We start from the raw sequence: 26,965 nt of genomic DNA on the forward strand, positions 1-26,965 counted from the left end.
CCACTTAAATTGGCATAAATACATTGTTGATGTCACTTTGGGTTGATCAACACCAGATATATGATAGACAATATAGGGATCTCATTTAAACATCGTCTCCTTAATAATATACGTGATTGCTTGTACAGGTCGAGTCTCCCTTATCCAAAATGCTTGGGACCAGAGGTATTTTGGATATGGGATTTTTCCGTATTTTGGAATAATTGCATACCATAATGAGATATCATGGTGATGGGACCTAAATCTAAGCACAGAATGCATTTATGTTACATATACACCTTATACACACAGCCTGAAGGTCATTTTAGCCAATATTTTTTTTATAATTTTGTGCATTAAACAAAGTGTGTCTACAGTCACACAATTCATTTATGTTCCATATACACATTATACACACAGCCTGAAGGTCATTTAATACAATATTTTTAATAACTTTGTGTATTAAACATAGTTTGTGTACATTGAGCTATCAAAAACAAAGTTTTCACTATCTCACTCTCACTCAAAAAAGTCCGTATCTCGGAATATTCCGTATTTCGGAATATTTGGATATGGGATACTCAACCTGTATATGGATATAATGCTGTACATTCCTACATATTCTTAGATTGAAAATGTTATGGATACTGCTGTCACTATTTCGATATTGTATATAACGTGTGTGTTAAAAAAATACAAGTGTATCTTACCTAATAAACATATTTAAAAAAAAAAAAGAAAGACAAGACTATAATAGTGAGGGTTCTCATACAGTGCTGTCTGTATGATTTATAGAGAGACCCAGTGGCAGATATGATGGATGAGCTGCTGGATATTGACAGGTAGGGGTCAGTAGAGAGCAGTCTTACATATAATGAACCATTCTAGTTCTAGTGAATACTAGGACATAACCTGAGTGCTCCAGAGAGCAATGAGCACAGGTATACCACATTATAGGCAAAAGATAATTTATTCATATATTATAAGGGAAGGATAAGACAAATGAACAATGTATTAAGAGTCCAAACACTTGCAGATGATAAAACAACTTTCTCATCTTGGTCTCCATTTTATATCTTTTACACCCTGAAACTGCCTTTTTAAAGAGCTGCTGTCCGCCCAGTCTGCGTTCATGTATGATGCATCCTCATCCTCTTCCAGTTTCTGTAACACAGAACAATACAGTCTGAGGTTAGGCTCCATCCACCATGAGGGGAAAGCAGAATTCAACTTGATGGCCATTGGTTCTCTATGCACCCTAAGCATACCGGTGGGAGAAGCCAAACAGATCAAGCCGGTGTTACTTCTCTGTTTGCTGCATCTCGATGACCAGTGACTTGATAAATGTGCAGTTTAATCACCTCTGTCCTTCTCAACAGTAACTAGAGAAACCTAAGAGATGTGTTCCCTATAACAACCAATCAGATTCTAGTTATCATTATCAAGTACTTTCTATAAAATCATAGCCACAAACGAATCGATTGCTATGGAAACTCCACTTTTTTCATTAATTTATTATTAGTAAACTATGTGGAGGCGGGGGATCTGGTCAGGCTCCCAGGCGCTGTATGACACCACCTGTCTGGCTTATGCCTTTCTCAGGCATGGTTAGCGACTGCTTATATAGGAGATCCTACCAGATAACTCTGGAGTAGATCTCACAAGACCTGGGAAGAGTATGACTGAAGATGGGAAGATGTATCACCCTGAATAAATGACTTCAGGTAATGGGTGCATATGGTCTTAGAGGTTTTGTTCCAGCTCACGTCTCTGGGATTCCGCAATAAGGTGGCTGGGTAGCTATAATAGGCCGCATTATGAGATGGAGATAAACGCAAGATGCAGCTACTTTTGGACTGAGTCTTTGTGTTAGCGTGCATGTGCGTCTCTCCTCGATGGGAGTCTCAATTGTTAGTGTGCATGTGCGTCTCTCTGTGATGTGTGTCTGTGTTAGTAGCACGTGCATCTCCCCATGTGAGTCATTGTGTTAGTGTGCGTCTCTCTGTGATGTGTGTCTTTGTGTTAGTAGCACATGCATCTCCCCATGATGTGAGTCATTGTGTTAGTGTGCATGTGCGTCTCTCTGTGATGTGTGTCTTTGTGTTAGTAGCACGTGCATCTCCCCATGATGTGAGTCACTGTGTTAGTGTGCATGTGCGTCTCTCTATGATGTGTGTCTTTGTGTTAGTAGCACGTGCATCTCCCAATGATGCGAGTCATTGTGTTAGTGTGCGTCTCTCTATGATGTGTGTCTTTGTGTTAGTACCACGTGCATTTCCCCATGATGTGAGTCATTGTGTTAGTGTGCGTCTCTCTATGATGTGTGTCTGTGTTAGTAGCACGTGCATCTCCCCATGATGTGAGTCATTGTGTTAGTGTGCGTCTCTCTGTGATGTGTGTCTTTGTGTTAGTAGCACGTGCATCTCCCCATGATGTGAGTCACTGTGTTAGTGTGCGTCTCTCTGTGATGTGTGTCTGTGTTAGTAGCACGTGCATCTCCCCATGATGTGAGTCATTGTGTTAGTGTGCGTCTCTCTGTGATGTGTGTCTTTGTGTTAGTAGCACGTGCATCTCCCCATGATGTGAGTCACTGTGTTAGTGTGCGTCTCTCTGTGATGTGTGTCTGTGTTAGTAGCACGTGCATCTCCCCATGATGTGAGTCATTGTGTTAGTGTGCGTCTCTCTGTGATGTGTGTCTTTGTGTTAGTAGCACGTGCATCTCCCCATGATGTGAGTCACTGTGTTAGTGTGCGTCTCTCTGTGATGTGTGTCTTTGTGTTAGTAGCACGTGCATCTCCCAATGATGCGAGTCATTGTGTTAGTGTGCGTCTCTCTGTGATGTGTGTCTTTGTGTTAGTAGCACGTGCATCGCCCCATGATGTGAGTCATTGTGTTAGTGTGCGTCTCTCTAGGATGTGAGTCTTTGTGTTAGTAGCACGTGCATATCCCCATGATGTGAGTCATTGTGTTAGTGTGCGTCTCTCTATGATGTGTGTCTTTGTGTTAGTAGCACGTGCATCTCCCCATGATGTGAGTCATTGGGTGGTAATCAATTCTTTTCACTCCCTTCCACAGCAGTTCTGTTTCTGCTGACGGGTGTGGTATAATAATTTCAGCTCACTACCCCCGGGATAGCGAGGGCACCCAACCCTTTACGCAGCTAAACCTGATTACTATAAGCACGATATGCGCAATAGCGGGGATCACTTTAGAAAGGAGATTAGGTGTGATATATCATTTAAATACCACCCATTGTGTTAGTGTGCATGTGCGTCTCTCTGTGATGTGTGTCTTTGTGTTAGTAGCACATGCGTTTCCCCATGATGTGAGTCATTGTGTTAGTGTGCATGTGCGTCTCTCTGTGATGTGTGTCTTTGTGTTAGTAGCACGTGCATTTCCCCATGATGTAAGTCATTGGGGGGGGAATTCATTTGTTTCTCACAGCGGCCGCCACTAGTTCTCGCCTAATGGAGCAAGTCAATTGTTGCACCGTTTGGGTGTGCTAAGTTGCGGGGAGACACATTTCAGCTTGCAGCTCCCCTGTGCTGGCAAGCTGAAATGTGTGAAGGGACCCGTTTGGGCGAACTTCTTGCGATCATGGCTTTATCCAACTAAACCCACACTAATGAGCGCAAATGACGCGATAACGGGCATCAATTGAATGTCACCCCTGCGATCTCCCGGCACTTTATACGGGAGCTGGCTGGAGATATCGATTGAATTCCCCCTTTGTGTTAGTAGCATGCGCATCTCTCTGTCATGCGATTCCTTGTGTTAGTAGCATGCGCGTCTCTCCGTCATGCGAGTACTTGTGTTAGTAGCTTGTGCGTCTCTCCATCATGCGAGTCCTTGTGTTAGTAGCATGCACGTCTTTCTGTTATGCGAGTCCTTGTGTTAGTAGCATGCGCATCTCTCCGTCATGCGAGTACTTGTGTTAGTAGCATGCACGTCTTTCTGTTATGCGAGTCCTTGTGTTAGTAGCATGCGCATCTCTCCGTCATGCGAGACCTTGTGTTAGTAGCATGTGCGTCTCTCCATCATGCGAGTCCTTGTGTTAGTAGCATGCACATCTTTCTGTTATGCGATTCCTTGTGTAAGTAGCATGCACGTCTTTCTGTTATGCGAGTCCTTGTGTTAGTAGCATGCGCGTCTCTCCGTCATGCGATTCCTTGTGTTAGTAGCATGCGCGTCACTCAGTCATGCAATTCCTTGTATTAGTAGCATGTGCGTGTCTCCGTCATGCGAATCCTTGTGTTAGTAGCATGCACGTCTTTCTGTTATGCGAGTCCTTGTGTTAGTAGCATGCGCGTCTCTCCGTCATGCGATTCCTTGTGTTAGTAGCATGCGCGTCACTCCGTCATGCAATTCCTTGTATTAGTAGCATGTGCGTGTCTCCGTCATGCGAATCCTTGTGTTAGTAGCATGCGCGTCACTCCGTCATGCGATTCCTTGTGTTAGTAGCATGCGCGTCACTCCGTCATGCGAGTCCTTGTGTTGGTAGCATGCACGTCTTTCTGTTATGCGAGTCCTTGTGTTAGTAGCATGTGCGTCTCTCCGTCATGCGAGACCTTGTGTTAGTAGCATGCGCGTCTCTCCGTCATGCGAGTCCTTGTGTTAGTAGCATGCACGTCTTTCTGTTATGCGAGTCCTTGTGTTAGTAGCATGCGCGTCTCTCCGTCATGCGAGACCTTGTGTTAGTAGCATGCGCATCTCTCCGTCATGCGATTCCTTGTGTTAGTAGCATGCACGTCTTTCTGTTATGCGAGTCCTTGTGTTAGTAGCAGGTGCGTCTCTCCGTCATGCGAGTCCTTGTGTTAGTAGCATGCGCGTCTCTCAGTCATGCAAGACCTTGTGTTAGTAGCATGTGCGTCTCTCCGTCATGCGAGTCCTTGTGTTAGTAGCATGCGCGTCTCTCAGTCATGCAAGACCTTGTGTTAGTAGCATGTGCGTCTCTCCGTCATGCGAGTCCTTGTGTTAGTAGCATGCGCGTCTCTCCGTCATGCGATTCCTTGTGTTAGTAGCATGCACGTCTTTCTGTTATGCGAGTCCTTGTGTTAGTAGCATGCGCATCTCTCCGTCATGCGAATCCTTGTGTTAGTAGCATGCGCGTCACTCCGTCATGCGATTCCTTGTGTTAGTAGCATGCGCGTCACTCCGTCATGCGAGTCCTTGTGTTGGTAGCATGCACGTCTTTCTGTTATGCGAGTCCTTGTGTTAGTAGCATACACATCTTTCCGTCATGCGAGTCCTTGTGTTAGTAGCATGCACGTCTTTCTGTTATGCGAGTCCTTGTGTTAGTAGCATGTGCGTCTCTCCGTCATGCGAGACCTTGTGTTAGTAGCATGCGCATCTCTCAGTCATGCCAGACCTTGTGTTAGTAGCATGCGCGTCTCTCCGTCATGCGAGTCCTTGTGTTAGTAGCATGCGCGTCTCTCCGTCATGCGAGACCTTGTGTTAGTAGCATGCGCATCTCTCCGTCATGCGATTCCTTGTGTTAGTAGCATGCACGTCTTTCTGTTATGCGAGTCCTTGTGTTAGTAGCATGCGCATCTCTCCGTCATGCGAGTCCTTGTGTTAGTAGCAGGTGCGTCTCTCCGTCATGCGAGTCCTTGCGTTAGTAGCATGCGCGTCTCTCAGTCATGCAAGACCTTGTGTTAGTAGCATGTGAGTCTCTCTGTCATGCGAGTCCTTGTGTTAGTAGCATGCGCGTCTCTCAGTCATGCAAGACCTTGTGTTAGTAGCATGCACGTCTTTCTGTTATGCGAGTCCTTGTGTTAGTAGCATGCGCATCTCTCCGTCATGCGAGACCTTGTGTTAGTAGCATGTGCGTCTCTCCATCATGCGAGTCCTTGTGTTAGTAGCATGCACATCTTTCTGTTATGCGATTCCTTGTGTAAGTAGCATGCACGTCTTTCTGTTATGCGAGTCCTTGTGTTAGTAGCATGCGCGTCTCTCCGTCATGCGATTCCTTGTGTTAGTAGCATGCGCGTCACTCCGTCATGCAATTCCTTGTGTTAGTAGCATGCGCGTCTCTCCGTCATGCGATTCCTTGTGTTAGTAGCATGCGCGTCTCTCAGTCATGCAAGACCTTGTGTTAGTAGCATGTGCGTCTCTCCGTCATGCGAGTCCTTGTGTTAGTAGCATGCGCGTCTCTCAGTCATGCAAGACCTTGTGTTAGTAGCATGTGCGTCTCTCCGTCATGCGATTCCTTGTGTTAGTAGCATGCACGTCTTTCTGTTATGCGAGTCCTTGTGTTAGTAGCATGCGCGTCTCTCTGTCATGCGAGTCCTTGTGTTAGCAGCATGTACTTCTCTCCGTCATGCGAGTCCTTGTGTTAGTAGCAGGTGCGTCTCTCCGTCATGCGAGTCCTTGTGCTAGTAGCATGCGCGTCTCTCAGTCATGCAAGACCTTGTGTTAGTAGCATGTGCGTCTCTCCGTCATGCGAGTCCTTGTGTTAGTAGCATGCGCATCTCTCTGTCATGCGATTCCTTGTGTTAGTAGCATGCGCGTCTCTCCGTCATGCGAGTACTTGTGTTAGTAGCATGTGCGTCTCTCCATCATGCGAGTCCTTGTGTTAGTAGCATGTGCGTCACTCCGTCATGCGATTCCTTGTGTTAGTAGCATGCACGTCTTTCTGTTATGCGAGTCCTTGTGTTAGTAGCATGCGCATCTCTCAGTCATGCGAGTACTTGTGTTAGTAGCATGCACGTCTTTCTGTTATGCGAGTCCTTGTGTTAGTAGCATGCGCATCTCTCCGTCATGCGAGACCTTGTGTTAGTAGCATGTGCGTCTCTCAGTCATGCGAGTCCTTGTGTTAGTAGCATGCGCGTCTCTCCATCATGCGAGTCCTTGTGTTAGTAGCATGCACATCTTTCTGTTATGCGATTCCTTGTGTAAGTAGCATGCACGTCTTTCTGTTATGCGAGTCCTTGTGTTAGTAGCATGCGCGTCTCTCCGTCATGCGATTCCTTGTGTTAGTAGCATGCGCGTCACTCCGTCATGCAATTCCTTGTATTAGTAGCATGTGCGTGTCTCCGTCATGCGAATCCTTGTGTTACTAGCATGCGCGTCACTCCGTCATGCGAGTCCTTGTGTTAGTAGCATGCACGTCTTTCTGTTATGCGAGTCCTTGTGTTAGTAGCATACGCATCTTTCCGTCATGCGAGTCCTTGTGTTAGTAGCATGCACGTCTTTCTGTTATGCGAGTCCTTGTGTTAGTAGCATGTGCGTCTTTCCGTCATGCGAGACCTTGTGTTAGTAGCATGCGCATCTCTCAGTCATGCCAGACCTTGTGTTAGTAGCATGCGCGTCTCTCCGTCATGCGAGTCCTTGTGTTAGTAGCATGCACGTCTTTCTGTTATGCGAGTCCTTGTGTTAGTAGCATGTGCGTCTCTCCGTCATGCGAGACCTTGTGTTAGTAGCATGCGCATCTCTCAGTCATGCCAGACCTTGTGTTAGTAGCATGCGCATCTCTCAGTCATGCCAGACCTTGTGTTAGTAGCATGCGCGTCTCTCCGTCATGCGAGTCCTTGTGTTAGTAGCATGCGCGTCTCTCCGTCATGCGAGACCTTGTGTTAGTAGCATGCGCATCTCTCCGTCATGCGATTCCTTGTGTTAGTAGCATGCACGTCTTTCTGTTATGCGAGTCCTTGTGTTAGTAGCATGCGCATCTCTCCGTCATGCGAGTCCTTGTGTTAGTAGCAGGTGCGTCTCTCCGTCATGCGAGTCCTTGTGTTAGTAGCATGCGCGTCTCTCAGTCATGCAAGACCTTATGTTAGTAGCATGTGCGTCTCTCCGTCATGCGAGTCCTTGTGTTAGTAGCATGCGCGTCTCTCAGTCATGCAAGACCTTGTGTTAGTAGCATGTGCGTCTCTCCGTCATGCGATTCCTTGTGTTAGTAGCATGCACGTCTTTCTGTTATGCGAGTCCTTGTGTTAGTAGCATGCGCGTCTCTCTGTCATGCGAGTCCTTGTGTTAGCAGCATGTACTTCTCTCCGTCATGCGAGTCCTTGTGTTAGTAGCAGGTGCGTCTCTCCGTCATGCGAGTCCTTGTGCTAGTAGCATGCGCGTCTCTCAGTCATGCAAGACCTTGTGTTAGTAGCATGTGCGTCTCTCCGTCATGCGAGTCCTTGTGTTAGTAGCATGCGCATCTCTCTGTCATGCGATTCCTTGTGTTAGTAGCATGCGCGTCTCTCCGTCATGCGAGTACTTGTGTTAGTAGCATGTGCGTCTCTCCATCATGCGAGTCCTTGTGTTAGTAGCATGTGCGTCACTCCGTCATGCGATTCCTTGTGTTAGTAGCATGCACGTCTTTCTGTTATGCGAGTCCTTGTGTTAGTAGCATGCGCATCTCTCAGTCATGCGAGTACTTGTGTTAGTAGCATGCACGTCTTTCTGTTATGCGAGTCCTTGTGTTAGTAGCATGCGCATCTCTCCGTCATGCGAGACCTTGTGTTAGTAGCATGTGCGTCTCTCAGTCATGCGAGTCCTTGTGTTAGTAGCATGCGCGTCTCTCCATCATGCGAGTCCTTGTGTTAGTAGCATGCACATCTTTCTGTTATGCGATTCCTTGTGTAAGTAGCATGCACGTCTTTCTGTTATGCGAGTCCTTGTGTTAGTAGCATGCGCGTCTCTCCGTCATGCGATTCCTTGTGTTAGTAGCATGCGCGTCACTCCGTCATGCAATTCCTTGTATTAGTAGCATGTGTGTCACTCCGTCATGCAATTCCTTGTATTAGTAGCATGTGCGTGTCTCCGTCATGCGAATCCTTGTGTTAGTAGCATGCGCGTCACTCCGTCATGCGATTCCTTGTGTTAGTAGCATGCGCGTCACTCCGTCATGCGAGTCCTTGTGTTGGTAGCATGCACGTCTTTCTGTTATGCGAGTCCTTGTGTTAGTAGCATACGCATCTTTCCGTCATGCGAGTCCTTGTGTTGGTAGCATGCACGTCTTTCTGTTATGCGAGTCCTTGTGTTAGTAGCATGTGCGTCTCTCCGTCATGCGAGACCTTGTGTTAGTAGCATGCGCATCTCTCAGTCATGCCAGACCTTGTGTTAGTAGCATGCGCGTCTCTCCGTCATGCGAGTCCTTGTGTTAGTAGCATGCGCGTCTCTCCGTCATGCGAGACCTTGTGTTAGTAGCATGCGCATCTCTCCGTCATGCGATTCCTTGTGTTAGTAGCATGCACGTCTTTCTGTTATGCGAGTCCTTGTGTTAGTAGCATGCGCGTCTCTCCGTCATGCGATTCCTTGTGTTAGTAGCATGCACGTCTTTCTGTTATGCGAGTCCTTGTGTTAGTAGCATGCGCGTCTCTCTGTCATGCGAGTCCTTGTGTTAGCAGCATGTACTTCTCTCCGTCATGCGAGTCCTTGTGTTAGTAGCAGGTGCGTCTCTCCGTCATGCGAGTCCTTGTGTAAGTAGCAGGTGCGTCTCTCCGTCATGCGAGTCCTTGTGTTAGTAGCATGCGCGTCTCTCAGTCATGCAAGACCTTGTGTTAGTAGCATGTGCGTCTCTCCGTCATGCGAGTCCTTGTGTTAGTAGCAGGTGCGTCTCTCCGTCATGCTTGTCACTCCCTACAACAAGGGGGCTGGGCCAGGAGTTGGAGGAGGCATGCTCATGCAGCTAAAGTAAGGTAATGGGGTGTATCGTGGGAGTATTGATGCAAATTGCGGCCAAGATGGACACCTAAAATATGCGTATGTGCCTATGTCTAGGGACAAGACTGGTAAGTATTTAAACCCTGGTGCAAACTGTGAGTGGATGAGAGGCCAGTTTAGATACCTCAAACCTAATTTTTATTTTCCGTGTTACACTTGTTTTCCTTTTCTATATGATTGACTTATTGAGTGTCCTGTGTGCCCCAAGTACACATACACAATATTACTGCCTTAAGGACCAAATTCCTTGTTACATTTGTCCCATGTCCCTTTACAGAAATACAAAGTAGCCAATAGCAGGGAACAGGTCACCTTAAGTTCTTCCTGCCGCCTGTGGTAATACATCATCATTTTCTTCTGCTCCTCCTCAGATACCACCGGCTCCCGGGCTGGGGCTCCGTGTCCCCTCTAGATGGGTGTGACACAGAGAGATATTACAGTCATCGTATAATCCGTGTTATAGAATAGAGGTTATGGGCTGTGATGGAGACCAGACTGACCAGCTGGGTACAGTACAAGGAATGGGCGCCTCAGATACCACCGGCTCCCGGGCTCCGTGTCCCCTCTAGGTGGGTGTGACACAGAGAGATGCTACAGTCACCATATAATCTGTGTTATAAAATAGAGATTAAGGAGTCTATTCATGAAGCAGTGAAAAGAGTGAAGTGAGCCAGTGAAGAAGTTGCCCAGGGCAACCAATCAGCTGCTCTGTATGATTTTATAGTATGCAAATTATAGATGTTACTTCAATGCTGATTGGTTCTTCTCCACTGGCTCAATTCTCCACAGTTTTCACTGCTTCATGAATAGACCCCTATGGACTGTGCTGGAGTCCCCAGGCTGTCCCACCTGGGCACAGGACAAGGCATGGGCTCATCAGACGGAACAGAAGATGTCCCTCATCTGGTACATGGACAATTACACAGTTACTAAACAGTTCCATAAACTTTCACCTTTTACATATTGCTGCATATACTGCGAAAGGGAAATGAGCCCTCAGAGGGGTAGTTGCCAATTTAGCCAGACAGAGATTTCTGCCTGATGCATAATGACAATCTGATGCCTGTCCTGGACCAAACTCCCTGGTAATGTAGACTACAGTCTAGAACTAATACATTTCTAGGCAAGGATCTAGAACAGGGGTGGGGAACCTTTTTTTTTACCAAGGGCCATTTGGATATGTACAAAATCCTTCAGGGGCCATACAAAAATTATCAACTTAAAAATTAGCCAGCCTCCAGTAGATATGCCCCCATTAGATATAACCCCTAGTAGCGCCGCTTACACACACACACACACACACATTAAAAGAAAGAACAAACACAATACTCACCAGCCCCGCTCCTGCTTCCGGACCCTTGCCCTCTGCCTGGCTGCCCGCTACTCAGAACTATGGGAGAGACGTCATGACATCTCCCATAGCACCGCACAGGCACACGCGCACACTGCCAGAGCCGGAAGCCGGAGCTCAGGAGTGAGCTCCTACCTCTGGCTGCCGCTGAGGGGAAGAAGCCGGGCGCCCGCTAGTAACAAAATCTCAGCGGGCGCCCGGCATCTCCCTTGGTTAGGTGAGCCTGGGAAGGCCGGATCAAGTGGCTTTGTGGGTCTTATACGGCCCGCGGGCCTGAGGTTCCCCACCCCTGATCTAGAAGGTCAGTGTCACCTTTTGGATCTTCACAATGATTTTCGTTTTCTCGTTTTTGCCGACGTAGTCTCCGAGTTTCTGCTTTCTCATGAGTTCCTTTCCAGCCCACCACAGCTGGGCTTCGGGTTCCTCAATGACCATCTGCCCGGCCTGAAATAAATAGCATAAGAAGAATAAGGGACACAAAATAAGCGTGCCATACAGTTCCTGTGCCTGTCAGTGCAGATTATACACCATACGGTGAGGGACATATAAAATAAGATTTTAAACCTACCGGGTAAATCTTTTTCTCCTAGTCCGTAGAGGATGCTGGGGACTCCGTAGGAACCATGGAGTATAGACAGGCTCCGCAGGAGACATGGGCACTATAAAGAACTTTTAGTATGGGTGTGCACTGGCTCCTCCCTCTATGCCCCTCCTCCAGACCTCAGTTAGAGAACTGTTCCCAGAGGAGATGGACAATATGAGGAAAGGATTTTGTTAATCTAAGGGCAAGATTCATACCAGCCCACACCAATCATACCATATAACCTGGAATACACGCAACCAGTTAACAGCATGAACAAACAGCATCAGCCAGAGACTGATCACAACTGTAACATAACCCTTATGTAAGCAACAACTATATACAAGCCTTGCAGAAATTGTCCGCACTGGGACGGGCGCCCAGCATCCTCTACGGACTAGGAGAAAAAGATTTACCGGTAGGTTTAAAATCTTATTTTCTCTTACGTCCTAGAGGATGCTGGGGACTCCGTAAGGACCATGGGGATTATACCAAAGCTCCCAACCGGGCGGGAGAGTGCGGATGACTCTGCAGCACCGACTGAGCAAACGCAAGGTCCTCATCAGCCAGGGTATCAAACTTGTAGAATTTAGCAAAAGTGTTTGAACCCGACCAAGTAGCTGCTCGGCCAAGCTGTAATGCCGAGACGCCTCGGGCAGCCGCCCAAGAAGAGCCCACCTTCCTAGCGGAATGGGCCTTTACCGAATTTGGTACCGGCAATCCAGCCGTCGAATGAGCCTGCTGAATTGTGTCACAGATCCAGCGAGCAATAGTCTGCTTAGAAGCAGGAGCGCCAACCTTGTTGGCTGCATACAGGACAAACAAAGCCTCTGTGTTTCACCCTAGCCGTCCTGACTACATAAATCTTTAAGGCCCTGACTACATCCAGGGACTTGGAGTCCTCCCAGTCCCCCGTAGCCACAGGCACCACAATAGGTTGGTTCATATGAAATGAAGAAACCACCTTAGGCAAAAATTGAGGACGTGTCCTCAACTCTGCTCTATCCACATGGAAAATCAAATAGGGGCTCTTGTGGGACAAGGCCGCCAATTCGGACACCCGCCTTGCAGATGCCAACGCCAATAACATGACCACCTTCCACGTGAGAAATTTTAATTCCACTGTTTGAAGAGGTTCAAACCAGTGAGATTTCAGGAAACTTAACACCACGTTAAGGTCCCACGGTGCCACTGAGGGCACAAAGGGGGGCTGGATGTGCAGCACTCCCTTCACAAACGTCTGAACTTCTGGGAGAGAAGCCAAATCCCTCTGAAAGAATATAGATAGGGCCGAAATCTGTACCTTAATGGAGCCTAACTTCAGACCCATATCCACTCCTGTCTGTGGAAAGTGGAGAAACTGGGCAGATGGAAATCTTCCGTAGGAGCATTCTTGGCTTCACACCAAGATACATACTTACTCCAGATATGGTGATAATGTTTCGCCGTCACCTCCTTCCTAGCCTTTATCAGAGTAGGGATAACTTCCTCCGGAATACCCATCCCAGCTAGGATTCGGTGTTCAACCGCCATGCCGTCAAACGTAACCGCGGTAAGTCTTGGAACACGCAGGGCCCCTGCTGTAACAGGTCCTCCCTGAGAGGAAGAGGCCACGGATCTTCTGTGAGCATTTCCTGAAGATCCGAATACCAGGCCCTACGAGGCCAATCTGGGACAATGAGTATTGTCTGCACTCTTCTTTGTCTTATGACCCTCAATATTTTTGAGATGAGAGGAAGAGGAGGAAATATATAGACCGACTGAAACACCCATGGTGTCACCAGGGCGTCTACTGCTACTGCCTGAGGGTCCCGAGACCTGGCACAATACCTCCAAAGCTTTTTGTTGAGGCGTGACGCCATCATATCTATTTGAGGAATTCCCCAAAGACTTGTTATCTCTGCAAAAACTTCTTGATGAAGTCCCCACTCTCCCGGATGGAGATCGTGTCTGCTGAGGAAGTCTGATTCCCAGTTGTCCACTCCCGGAATGAAGACAGCTGACAGAGAGCTTACGTGATTTTCCGCCCAGCGAAGAATCCTGGCGGCTTCCGCCATCGCCACTCTGCTCCTTGTCCCGCCTTGGCGGTTTACATGGGCCACGGCTGTGACGTTGTCTGATTGAATCAGAATCGGTAGGTCGCGAAGAAGATTCTCCGCTAGTCGTAGGCCGTTGTATATGGCCCTCAATTCCAGTATGTTGATGTGTAGACAAGCCTCCTGGCTTGACCATAGTCCCTGAAAATTTCTTCCTTGTGTGACTGCTCCCCATCCTCGGAGGCTCGCGTCCGTGGTCACCAGAACCCAGTCTTGAATGCCGAATCTGCGACCCTCTAGAAGGTGAGCACTCTGCAGCCACCACAGGAGAGACACCCTGGCCTTGGGGGACAGGGTTATTTTCTGATGTATTTGTAGATGGGACCCGGACCACTTGTCCAGAAGGTCCCACTGAAACGTCCTCGCATGAAACCTGCCGAAGGGGATGGCCTCGTAGGCTGCCACCATTTTCCCCAGAACTCAAGTGCATTGATGAACAGACACTCTTTTTGGTTTTAGCAGGTCTCTGACCATGTTCTGGAGATACTGGGCTTTTTCCAATGGGAGAAAAACCCTTTTTTGTTCCGTGTCCAGAATCATGCCTAGGAATTATAGCCGAGTCGTTGGAACCAATTGTGACTTTGGCAGATTCAGAATCCAACCGTGCTGTTGCAGCACTTTTAGGGAGGGCGACACGCTCTTCAGCAACTGGTCTCTCGATCTCGCCTTTATCAGGAGATCGTCCAAGTATGGGATAATTGTGACTCCCTGCCTGCGCAGGAGCACCATCATCTCTGCCAATACCTTGGTGAAAATCCTCGGGGCCGTGGAAAGCCCAAACGGCAACGTCTGAAACTGGTAATGACAGTCCTGTACAGCGAATCTCAGGTACTCCTGATGAGAGTGGTATATTGGGACATGAAGGTATGCATCCTTTATGTCCAGTGACACCATCAAATCCCCCCCTTCCAGGCTGTTTATCACAGCTCGGAGCGATTCCATCTTGAATTGTAACTTTTTCAGGTACAGGTTTAGGGATTTTAGATTTAAAATGGGTCTGACCGAACCATCCGGCTTCGGGACCACAAACAGGGTTGAATAATTCCCTTTTCCCTGTTGGACCAGGGGAACCCTGACAATCACTTGCTGTTGACACAGCTTTTGAATCGCAGCTAACACTACTTCCCTCTCCGAGGGTGAAGCTGGCAAGGCCGACTTGAAAAATCGGCGAGGGGGCACCTCTATGAATTCCAGCTTGTAGCCTTGGGAAACAATTTCCATTACCCAAGGATCCACGTCTGAAAGAACCCAGATCTGGCTGAAAAGTAGAAGGCGCGCCCGCACTGGTGCGGACTCCCTTAGGGGAGCCCCAGCGTCATGCGGTGGATTTTGTAGAAGCCGGGGAGGACTCCTGCTCCTGGGAACTAGCCGAAGCAGGTGTTCTCTTTCCTCTACCCTTACCTCTGGCAAGGAAGGAGGAGCCCCGACCTCTTTTTGATTTATGCGACCGAAAGGACTGCATCTGATACTGTGTTTTCTGTTGCTGTTGGGGGACAAAAGGTAAAAAGGCAGATTTACCCGCGGTAGCTGTGGCAACCAGGTCCGCGAGCCCCTCCCCAAACAACACTTCACCCTTGTAAGGTAACACCTCCATATGCTTCTTCGAGGCTGCATCACCCGTCCATTGGCGGGTCCATAGAGCTCGTCTCGCAGAAATAGCCATGGCATTGGCTCTGGAACCCAGCAGCCCAACGTCTCTTTGTGCGTCCCTCATATATAAGACTGCGTCTTTAATGTGGGCTAAGGTTAATAAAATGGCATCCCTGTCTAGGGTAACAAGGTCAGTTGACAAGGTATCTGTCCATGCTGCAACTGCGCTACATACCCACGCCGATGCTATTGCCGGTCTGAGCAAAGCACCCGTATGCGCATAAATAGACTTTAAAGTAGTCTCCTGTCTGCGATCAGCAGGATCCTTGAGGGCTGCCGTGTTCGGAGATGGCATCGCCACCTTCTTGGACAGGTGCGTTAAAGCCTTGTCCACCTTGGGAGAGGATTCCCAACGTACCCTGTCCTGTGCAGGGAAAGGATACGCCATAAGAACCCTTTTGGGAATCTGCAGTTTTTTATCTGGAGTTTCCCAAGCTTTTTCAAATATCTTTTATTGCAATAATCACACACTGAATACTTTTTGCCACCCTTGGGTGTAATTTTGCATCATCGTAGTCGACACTGGAGTCAGAATCCGTGTCGGTACCAGTGTCCACTATTTGGGATAGGGGACGTTTTTGAGACCCAGAAGGGCCCTGTGACCCAGTCCAATCCGTGGATTGACTCTCTGCTTTCTCCCTGGACTCTGCTTTGTCCAGTCTTTTATGTAATGAGGCCACACTCACATTTAACATATGCCACATGTCCATCCAATCATGAGTCGGCGTTGCCGACGGAGACACACCACACATCTGCTCCACCTCCTCCTTGGACGAGCCTTCCGCTTCAGACATGCCGACACACACGTACCGACACCCCCACACACACAGGGATATATCTATAAGGGGATAATTCCCCAACAAGGCCCTTTGGGGAGACAGAGAGAGAGTATGCTAGCACACACCCAGCGCCAAACTGACACTGGAATAACCCAGATAGCGCTTTTTATATATATATATATATATATATATATATATATATATATATATAATCAATGTTATACACTCACTGCGCCTTAAACAAGTTCAGCAGGGGAGAGTCTGGAAAGCCAGCTTCTCTGCAGCGTTCTGTGGAGAAAATAGCGCTGTTAGTGCTGAGGGATCAAGCTCCGCCCCCTCCAGCGGCGGGCTTTGGTCCCGCTTCAATATACAAAAAATGGCGGGGGATCTCTTCATTTACTGCCTCCGCAGCCTAATGTACCCGTTTTTGCCAGACCAGAGGTTTATTACTGCCCAGGGCGCCCCCCCTGCCCCCTGCACCCATCAGTGCCCGTTCTGTGTGTGTAGCGTGTGGGAGCAATGGCGCGCAGCGTTACCGCTGCGCGCTTACCTCAGTGAAGATCTGAAGTCTTCTGCTGCCTTGAAGTCTTCTTTTCTTCTTATACTCACCCGGCTTCTATCTTCCGGCTCTGCGAGGAGGACGGCGGCGCGGCTCTGGGACGAACGGCGGGGTGAGACCTGCGTTCCAACTCCCTCTGGAGCTAATGGTGTCCAGTAACCTAAGAAGCAGAGCCTATCATTTAAGTAGGTCTGCTTCTCTCTCCTCAGTCCCACGATGCAGGGAGCCTGTTGCCAGCAGTGCTCCCTGAAAATAAAAAACCTAACAAAATTATTTTTCAGAGAAACTCTGGAGAGCTCCTCTGTAATGCACCCTATCTCCTCTGGGCACAAAATCTAACTGAGGTCTGGAGGAGGGGCATAGAGGGAGGAGCCAGTGCACACCCATACTAAAAGTTCTTTATAGTGCCCATGTCTCCTGCAGAGCCCGTCTATACACCATGGTCCTTACGGAGTCCCCAGCATCCTCTAGGACGTAAGGGAAATACTCTTTGCCTCTTGGTCCCATTACTGCTTAACTCACAGGCCGAAGACACAGTGGACAAACCTCCCAGAGCAGAAGAGATCAGGGCACAGATAGGCCGTGCAGCACTACCTAGTGAGTGGAGAGTACTCATTTATATACACAACGTGGGACATCAATCCCCATGAGTCTATCCTCCTAACAAAACTAAATGTAGAGGACGTTCTGCCCTCTGGTGGTGACTGCTGCTAACAACACCTAGGTGTCTGCATTATGTGACATATTAAATCACCCCAGATTCTAATTTACTAGAACAGATGTTTAAACAGGGTAAACACAGTCCAGACATGAACGTTTGAACTTCAGAAAGAGCAGTCAGACTAATATCAAGTTTGGGGAAGACAATATCACAGTCTGGAAATCAATCCAAGTACAACACAGGGAAACAAAAGTGCAGGCCAGATCAGCTACATCTAATACATCCAGCAGAAGGGACAATGGGGGTGATTCAGACCTGATCGCATGCAGGCGTTTTTTTTTTGCAGTGCTGCGATCAGGTAGTTGCCGCCTACAGGGGAGGGGGTAAACGGTGTGCAGGGGTGCGATCGCTTGTGCAGAGAGCTGCACAAACAAAAGTCTGCACAGTCTCTGCACAGCTCAGGACTTACTCAGCCGCTGCGACGATCCAGCCTGGAGCCGACGTCGGGAACCCTCCCTTGAAACGGCTGGACATGCCTGCGTTCGCCCGGACACTCCTTAAAAACGGTCAGTTGACACCCACAAACGGCCTCTTCCTGTCAAACTTCTTGCGATCGCTTTCTTCGTTAGATCTGTCGCTGTCCGGCGATCCCCGTTGCCCGATGCGCCAGTGCATACGCAGTTCAGATCCGATCGCAACGCTGCAAAAAAAGCTAGCGTGCGATCGGGTTTGAATGACCCCCAATATCTGATCAGCAGCCGCATCTCTTCCCTCACTGACATACGGTCTCACTGAGACGTCAGCGCGCCTGAGCCTAGCAGTGTGTACCTCCATACAGGCAGCTTGGGAAACTCTGAATTCCTCTGGCACCGAGGTACACTCAGCATATCACAGTACCCAGGAGCCAGATCCCAGCCACCCAGGATGGTACAGAAGGAGCTGCAATAAGGCGAGGAAATATTTCTGGAATCTATCATTTTTGAATGGTATTTGAAGATTCTACACCAGAAGCCATTATTCTGGGTTATATTCTAGTTAAAGTAAACAGCAGTAGAGTGTCACTGATTATGTCTGTAATTAGGTTCCAAAAACAACAAAATTTCAAACAAAAATAGTAAAAAAGTTTCACATGTAACACCACTTCCGCTGAACACTGTCGGAATGCAAAGATTGCTGCATGAGACACAGGAGAACAGCCACTGGTCAGGGGCAGAACCCTGGTGTCCTTTACACTGACACATACCTGAGTTCCGGAGAGGTCCTCATTGTTTTCAAACTCCATCCGGATGGGGTCATGAGGAGGCAGCCCCATGGGGTATACAATCATTACAGCACCTCTCAGCTGGTCCAAGGCGTCTTTCACCATGTCCATCGTTACACAAACATTGGCCTCAGCTTGTTTCTAGACAAAAATCCAGAAGATATTGAGAAACATTGTGTCATCTGATGACTACAGACAGTGGATGCTGCATCATTTAGGAGTAAATCAATGGGACCTGGCATCACGGGAGCTCAGGCAGATCTGCCGTGTACAAATCATCCTAGGAAATATCCCTGTGTCTGCTACGGCCGGGACGCGGTCATTTATGCAGTGCCATATCACACACTGTATCCGGTGGAAGTGTAGCAGAACACGTGGCCTGTATTGCACAGAACGGCAACAAGCAAAGTGAAGTAAAGCCATTATACCTTTGATAACAGAGCTTTTGCCTCTTCCATTGTTTTTTGCAGAACTTTCTTCATATTCTCATTTGGTGCTGCAAAAAAAATAATAATTAAATACTCTTTAATATATATTTTTAAAAAATAAAAAAAAAAAGACAAAAAAAAAAACACCCTATAAATTGTTCTATAGGCAGAAATGTAAAACTATTCCTGGTTTTCCCAGGAAGAGAGCTCCTATCATAGAGAGCGAGGGATAACCAGCGTTACAAGCAGTACCGTAGGAAACAAGTCACCCTGGTCGTCAGTATGTGCTATGTGGCATATCACTATGTAATGAAGTATAGACTCGTGTAACCCCGCTAGATAATTACCACGTCCGTTTCGCCTTCCGATCTCATCCTTTTTGAATCCACTTCCTCCACTGGGCTCACACTTTGCCTCCCATTCGTCCTTCAGTTTCAGCTCCTGAATCTGCTCGTCCGTCAGTCCCTGCATATTGGGGGGCATTGTGATGCCGTGCTCTGCCAGCTCCTCCATCTCTACAAATGGTGACAACAGGATACAGATATGTCAATGAGATATCGGTTACAGACAGCGTCACAAATGTCACCTCGCTTCATCCATACAGGACAATGTTAAACGTACAAAGCGACAGCAAAGCAGCAGATCGCACTCGGTTAGGTGCACAGGGCAACCCCAGAAACATCTCTATATATTCATACACGTCATTTTATTAGACTGTTTGCCAATTACAGTTTTACAATTTATTTTGTATTCTCTGAGAGAGACGATGGGAAAGGAACTCCCACTATACTAGTAACTAGTATAAACACACACGTAACTCTCTACAGCCCTTCTCACCAAACACACACACACGTAACTCTCTACAGCCCTTCTCACCAAACACACACACGTAACTCTCTACAGCCCTTCTCACCAAACACACACACGTAACTCTCTACAGCCCTTCTCACCAAACACACACACGTAACTCTCTACAGCCCTTCTCACCAAACACACACACGTAACTCTCTACAGCCCTTCTCACCAAACACACACGTAACTCTCTACAGCCCTTCTCACCAAACACACACGTAACTCTCTACAGCCCTTCTCACCAAACACACACGTAACTCTCTACAGCCCTTCTCACCAAACACACACACGTAACTCTCTACAGCCCTTCTCACCAAACACACACACGTAACTCTCTACAGCCCTTCTCACCAAACACACACGTAACTCTCTACAGCCCTTCTCACCAAACACACACACATAACTCTCTACAGCCCTTCTCACCAAACACACACACATAACTCTCTACAGCCCTTCTCACCAAACACACACGTAACTCTACAGCCCTTCTCACCAAACACACACACATAACTCTCTACAGCCCTTCTCACCAAACACACACGTAACTCTCTACAGCCCTTCTCACCAAACACACACGTAACTCTCTACAGCCCTTCTCACCAAACACACACGTAACTCTCTACAGCCCTTCTCACCAAACACACACGTAACTCTCTACAGCCCTTCTCACCAAACACACACGTAACTCTCTACAGCCCTTCTCACCAAACACACACACGTAACTCTCTACAGCCCTTCTCACCAAACACACACACGTAACTCTCTACAGCCCTTCTCACCAAACACACACGTAACTCTCTACAGCCCTTCTCACCAAACACACACGTAACTCTCTACAGCCCTTCTCACCAAACACACACGTAACTCTCTACAGCCCTTCTCACCAAACACACACACATAACTCTCTACAGCCCTTCTCACCAAACACACACGTAACTCTACAGCCCTTCTCACCAAACACACACACATAACTCTCTACAGCCCTTCTCACCAAACACACACGTAACTCTCTACAGCCCTTCTCACCAAACACACACGTAACTCTCTACAGCCCTTCTCACCAAACACACACGTAACTCTCTACAGCCCTTCTCACCAAACACACACGTAACTCTCTATAGCCCTTCTCACCAAACACACACGTAACTCTCTACAGCCCTTCTCACCAAACACACACACACAACTCTCTACAGCCCTTCTCACCAAACACAGACGTAACTCTCTACAGCCCTTCTCACCAAACACACACACGTAACGCTCTACAGCCCTTCTCACCAAACACAGACGTAACTCTCTACAGCCCTTCTCACCAAACACAGACGTAACTCTCTACAGCCCTTCTCACCAAACACAGACGTAACTCTCTACAGCCCTTCTCACCAAACACACACGTAACTCTCTACAGCCCTTCTCACCAAACACACACGTAACTCTCTACAGCCCTTCTCACCAAACACACACGTAACTCTCTACAGCCCTTCTCACCAAACACACACGTAACTCTCTACAGCCCTTCTCACCAAACACACACGTAACTCTCTACAGCCCTTCTCACCAAACACACACACATAACTCTCTACAGCCCTTCTCACCAAACACACACGTAACTCTACAGCCCTTCTCACCAAACACACACACATAACTCTCTACAGCCCTTCTCACCAAACACACACGTAACTCTCTACAGCCCTTCTCACCAAACACACACGTAACTCTCTACAGCCCTTCTCACCAAACACACACGTAACTCTCTACAGCCCTTCTCACCAAACACACACGTAACTCTCTACAGCCCTTCTCACCAAACACACACGTAACTCTCTACAGCCCTTCTCACCAAACACACACACATAACTCTCTACAGCCCTTCTCACCAAACACACACGTAACTCTCTACAGCCCTTCTCACCAAACACACACGTAACTCTCTACAGCCCTTCTCACCAAACACACACGTAACTCTCTACAGCCCTTCTCACCAAACACACACGTAACTCTCTATAGCCCTTCTCACCAAACACACACGTAACTCTCTACAGCCCTTCTCACCAAACACACACACGTAACTCTCTACAGCCCTTCTCACCAAACACACACACGTAACGCTCTACAGCCCTTCTCACCAAACACACACGTAACTCTCTACAGCCCTTCTCACCAAACACACACGTAACTCTCTACAGCCCTTCTCACCAAACACACACGTAACTCTCTACAGCCCTTCTCACCAAACACACACACGTAACTCTCTACAGCCCTTCTCACCAAACACACACACGTAACTCTCTACAGCCCTTCTCACCAAACACACACACGTAACGCTCTACAGCCCTTCTCACCAAACACACACGTAACTCTCTACAGCCCTTCTCACCAAACACACACGTAACTCTCTACAGCCCTTCTCACCAAACACAGACGTAACTCTCTACAGCCCTTCTCACCAAACACAGACGTAACTCTCTACAGCCCTTCTCACCAAACACACACGTAACTCTCTACAGCCCTTCTCACCAAACACACACGTAACTCTCTACAGCCCTTCTCACCAAACACACACGTAACTCTCTACAGCCCTTCTCACCAAACACACACGTAACTCTCTACAGCCCTTCTCACCAAACACACACACATAACTCTCTACAGCCCTTCTCACCAAACACACACGTAACTCTACAGCCCTTCTCACCAAACACACACACATAACTCTCTACAGCCCTTCTCACCAAACACACACGTAACTCTCTACAGCCCTTCTCACCAAACACACACGTAACTCTCTACAGCCCTTCTCACCAAACACACACGTAACTCTCTACAGCCCTTCTCACCAAACACACACGTAACTCTCTACAGCTCTTCTCACCAAACACACACGTAACTCTCTACAGCCCTTCTCACCAAACACACACGTAACTCTCTACAGCCCTTCTCACCAAACACACACGTAACTCTCTACAGCCCTTCTCACCAAACACACACGTAACTCTCTATAGCCCTTCTCACCAAACACACACACGTAACTCTCTACAGCCCTTCTCACCAAACACACACGTAACTCTCTACAGCCCTTCTCACCAAACACACACACGTAACTCTCTACAGCCCTTCTCACCAAACACACACAAGTAACTCTCTACAGCCCTTCTCACCAAACACACATGTAACTCTCTACAGCCCTTCTCACCAAACACACACGTAACTCTCTACAGCCCTTCTCACCAAACACACACGTAACTCTCTATAGCCCTTCTCACCAAACACACACACGTAACTCTCTACAGCCCTTCTCACCAAACACACACGTAACTCTCTACAGCCCTTCTCACCAAACACACACACGTAACTCTCTACAGCCCTTCTCACCAAACACACACGTAACTCTCTACAGCCCTTCTCACCAAACACACACGTAACTCTCTACAGCCCTTCTCACCAAACACACACACGTAACTCTCTACAGCCCTTCTCACCAAACACACACGTAACTCTCTACAGCCCTTCTCACCAAACACACACACGTAACTCTCTACAGCCCTTCTCACCAAACACACACGTAACTCTCTACAGCCCTTCTCACCAAACACAGACGTAACTCTCTACAGCCCTTCTCACCAAACACACACGTAACTCTCTACAGCCCTTCTCACCAAACACACACGTAACACTCTACAGCCCTTCTCACCAAACACACACGTAACTCTCTACAGCCCTTCTCACCAAACACACACGTAACTCTCTACAGCCCTTCTCACCAAACACAGACGTAACTCTCTACAGCCCTTCTCTCCAAACACACACGTAACTCTCTACAGCCCTTCTCACCAAACACACACACATAACTCTCTACAGCCCTTCTCACCAAACACACACGTAACTCTCTACAGCCCTTCTCACCAAACACACACGTAACTCTCTACAGCCCTTCTCACCAAACACACACGTAACTCTCTACAGCCCTTCTCACCAAACACACACGTAACTCTCTACAGCCCTTCTCACCAAACACACACGTAACTCTCTACAGCCCTTCTCACCAAACACACACGTAACTCTCTACAGCCCTTCTCACCAAACACACACGTAACTCTCTATAGCCCTTCTCACCAAACACACACGTAACTCTCTACAGCCCTTCTCACCAAACACACACACATAACTCTCTACAGCCCTTCTCACCAAACACACACGTAACTCTCTACAGCCCTTCTCACCAAACACACACACATAACTCTCTACAGCCCTTCTCACCAAACACACACGTAACTCTCTACAGCCCTTCTCACCAAACACACACGTAACTCTCTACAGCCCTTCTCACCAAACACACACGTAACTCTCTACAGCCCTTCTCACCAAACACACACGTAACTCTCTACAGCCCTTCTCACCAAACACACACGTAACTCTCTACAGCCCTTCTCACCAAACACACACGTAACTCTCTATAGCCCTTCTCACCAAACACACACGTAACTCTCTACAGCCCTTCTCACCAAACACACACACATAACTCTCTACAGCCCTTCTCACCAAACACACACGTAACTCTCTACAGCCCTTCTCACCAAACACACACACATAACTCTCTACAGCCCTTCTCACCAAACACACACACGTAACTCTCTACAGCCCTTCTCACCAAACACACACACATAACTCTCTACAGCCCTTCTCACCAAACACACACGTAACTCTCTACAGCCCTTCTCACCAAACACACATGTAACTCTCTACAGCCCTTCTCACCAAACACACACACGTAACTCTCTACAGCCCTTCTCACCAAACACACATGTAACTCTCTACAGCCCTTCTCACCAAACACACACGTAACTCTCTACAGCCCTTCTCACCAAACACACACGTAACTCTCTACAGCCCTTCTCACCAAACACACACGTAACTCTCTACAGCCCTTCTCACCAAACACACACGTAACTCTCTACAGCCCTTCTCACCAAACACACACACGTAACTCTCTACAGCCCTTCTCACCAAACACACACGTAACTCTCTACAGCCCTTCTCACCAAACACACATGTAACTCTCCGCAGCCCGTCTCAACAAACACACACATGTAGCACTCCGCAGCCCTCCTTATCAAACAAACACAAGTAACGTTTTGCAGCCCTTCTCACCAAACACACATGAAATGCTCTGCAGCCCTTTTCACCTGCACATATCCGATTCACTTTAAGCCTCCCGTTATAAATGGCTGCCACTTGCTTCACCAGGTCCTCCACAGGAACGCTGACGGTCGTATCGAACAAGAACTGGCTGTCATCGCCGTGTTTCACGTGTAAGCGCACCATTTCTGCGCTGGGGAAATAAGTGTTCCAGTTTATACAATCTCTGTATAATGAGGATACTAAATGAAACCACGTGTCAGCACAGTGTGGGGTTGTTTCTGAGTCGGCCATAGTCGCATCTGCGACTTTATGCAAATACCATTACAAAACTCTTCCCTGGTGTACATCCGAACGTGTACGGATGGAGACGCCCACTGTCAGCGTCCATAGGCGCTGAAATAGTGATTGCTGCGTACGATTAAGAATATAGCATGCCATTCTGTAGATTTCCCCTATACACAGACATAAATAGTGACATCTACTGTGCAGTAAATATGCCATCAGATTATAGAAACTGCTTAATGATAATTAGCTCTTGCAATGCTGGTGTCAGGTATACAGCCCTCACCTGTACAGCAGGTGGAGGGGAGATGGCTGGGAGAACTAGGGCAGTTTGTTTCTATGGTTACTACAACCTAACACATGCAGAAATGTGGAGTCAGGAGCGCCTCCACAAAGTGCCACAAGCATCTGTATATGGGCAGCGTGCACGTCACAAGGACGGTACTGACACTTCTAAGCAGTATTAGGTTTATGCAAATGCAAGCGACACTAAATGCTACATTCCCACCTAAACAATAGGCTCCGACCAGCCAGCCCAGTGCGCTACGCCCTCAAAGCAAGGACACGCTCTCCGCTTACCTAGACTTCTATAACTCTGGGGTATGGGTCTGTGCGAGGTGCAGAAGTGTATTACAGAAAGAGCCATCAGGCTCCCCGACAGGAGTCATACAGAACAGGTTAGAGACTCAGGTATACAACATGTGACACCCAGCTGCTGTTGAACTACAGACCCCAGAATGCCCTGCTACAGGTTTTAGCAAACCCTACTAATACAACTGTGGCAGGGCATGCTGGGTTGTGTAGTTCCACAGCAGGTGAAGGGGTGCATGTTGACTACCCATGGTGGAAACGTGAGACCCTCCAGATTTGATGGAACTACAAGTTCCAGCTTGCCCTGCCAGCCTCTGTGCTGGAAACACCAGCCTTGAGTGACTGGCATGGCAGCCTGTGACTTGCAGTTTCCACGCAGAGGATGGACAACGTGAGCCTGGAGACAGCCAGTAAGTATAATGTTAGTAGTATAGGAGCGGAGGGGACTGTTTATATACTTACCTCTCCCTCTGCTGCTGCTGCTGCTGCTGCTACACACAGACTGCAGTACACTTCCGGGACCGGTCTCCTAGGAGACCTCAACCAACATCCGGTAACAGCAGCACATACGTTACAGTGCTCCGTCCAGCCCCGCCCACGGCTGTTGACTGGCCAGAGCTCGCTACCATTGCTTAAAATGGGGCGTCCTGTCTGGGGTGTGTAATGTTGGGAGGAGGCACTGCATGGGGGTGTAATGTGGGGAGGGGGCTCTGACTGGGGGGGTGTAATGTGGGGAGGGGGCTCTGCCTGGGGGGTGTTATGTGGGGAGTGTCTCTTCTGCCTGGGTGGGTGTAATGTAGGGAAGAGGCTCTGTCTGTGGGGTGTAATTTGGGGAGGGGGCTTTTATGGGATGTGTAATGTGGGGAGGGGACTTTTCCTAGGGGGTGTAATGTGGGGAGGGGCTCTGCTTGTGGGGTGTAGTGTGGGGAGGGGGGCTCTGCCTGTGGGGTGTAGTGTGGGGAGTGGGCCTTTCCTGGGATGTGTAGTGTGGGAAGGGGGCTCTGCCTGAGGGGTGTAATGTGGGGAGGGGTCTCTGCCTGTGGGGTGTAATGTGGGGAGGAGGCTCTGCCTGTGGGGTGTAGTGTGGGGCGTGGGCTTTTCCAGGG

At 48.3% G+C, this 26,965-nt stretch overlaps 1 protein-coding gene across 3 annotated transcripts; it reads right to left on the bottom strand.

The window, feature by feature from the left end:
• Positions 1–406: 406 nt before the first annotated feature.
• CFAP298 (cilia and flagella associated protein 298) lies at positions 407–26,478 on the bottom strand. 3 transcript variants are annotated; one of them, XM_063956442.1, is made up of 8 exons: positions 26,322–26,467; positions 25,031–25,171; positions 19,349–19,516; positions 19,002–19,069; positions 18,556–18,714; positions 11,300–11,431; positions 9,949–10,044; positions 407–1,143 (listed from the first exon to the last, which is right to left on the bottom strand). In XM_063956442.1, the coding sequence occupies exons 2-8, from the start codon at positions 25,167–25,169 to the stop codon at positions 1,033–1,035; spliced, it is 873 nt and encodes a 290-aa protein (XP_063812512.1). In that variant the 5' UTR covers positions 25,170–25,171; positions 26,322–26,467; the 3' UTR covers positions 407–1,032. The 3 variants fall into 3 exon arrangements, with proteins under 3 accessions (XP_063812512.1, XP_063812511.1, XP_063812513.1); XM_063956441.1 differs by having other exon boundaries at positions 25,031–25,176; positions 26,322–26,466; XM_063956443.1 differs by lacking the exons at positions 407–1,143; positions 9,949–10,044 and adding an exon at positions 10,079–10,201 and having other exon boundaries at positions 25,031–25,176; positions 26,322–26,478.
• Between the last annotated feature and the right edge of the window lie 487 nt (positions 26,479–26,965).

Source organism: Pseudophryne corroboree, chromosome 2, assembly GCF_028390025.1.
Source record: "Pseudophryne corroboree isolate aPseCor3 chromosome 2, aPseCor3.hap2, whole genome shotgun sequence".
Classification (NCBI taxonomy): Eukaryota; Metazoa; Chordata; class Amphibia; order Anura; family Myobatrachidae; genus Pseudophryne; species Pseudophryne corroboree.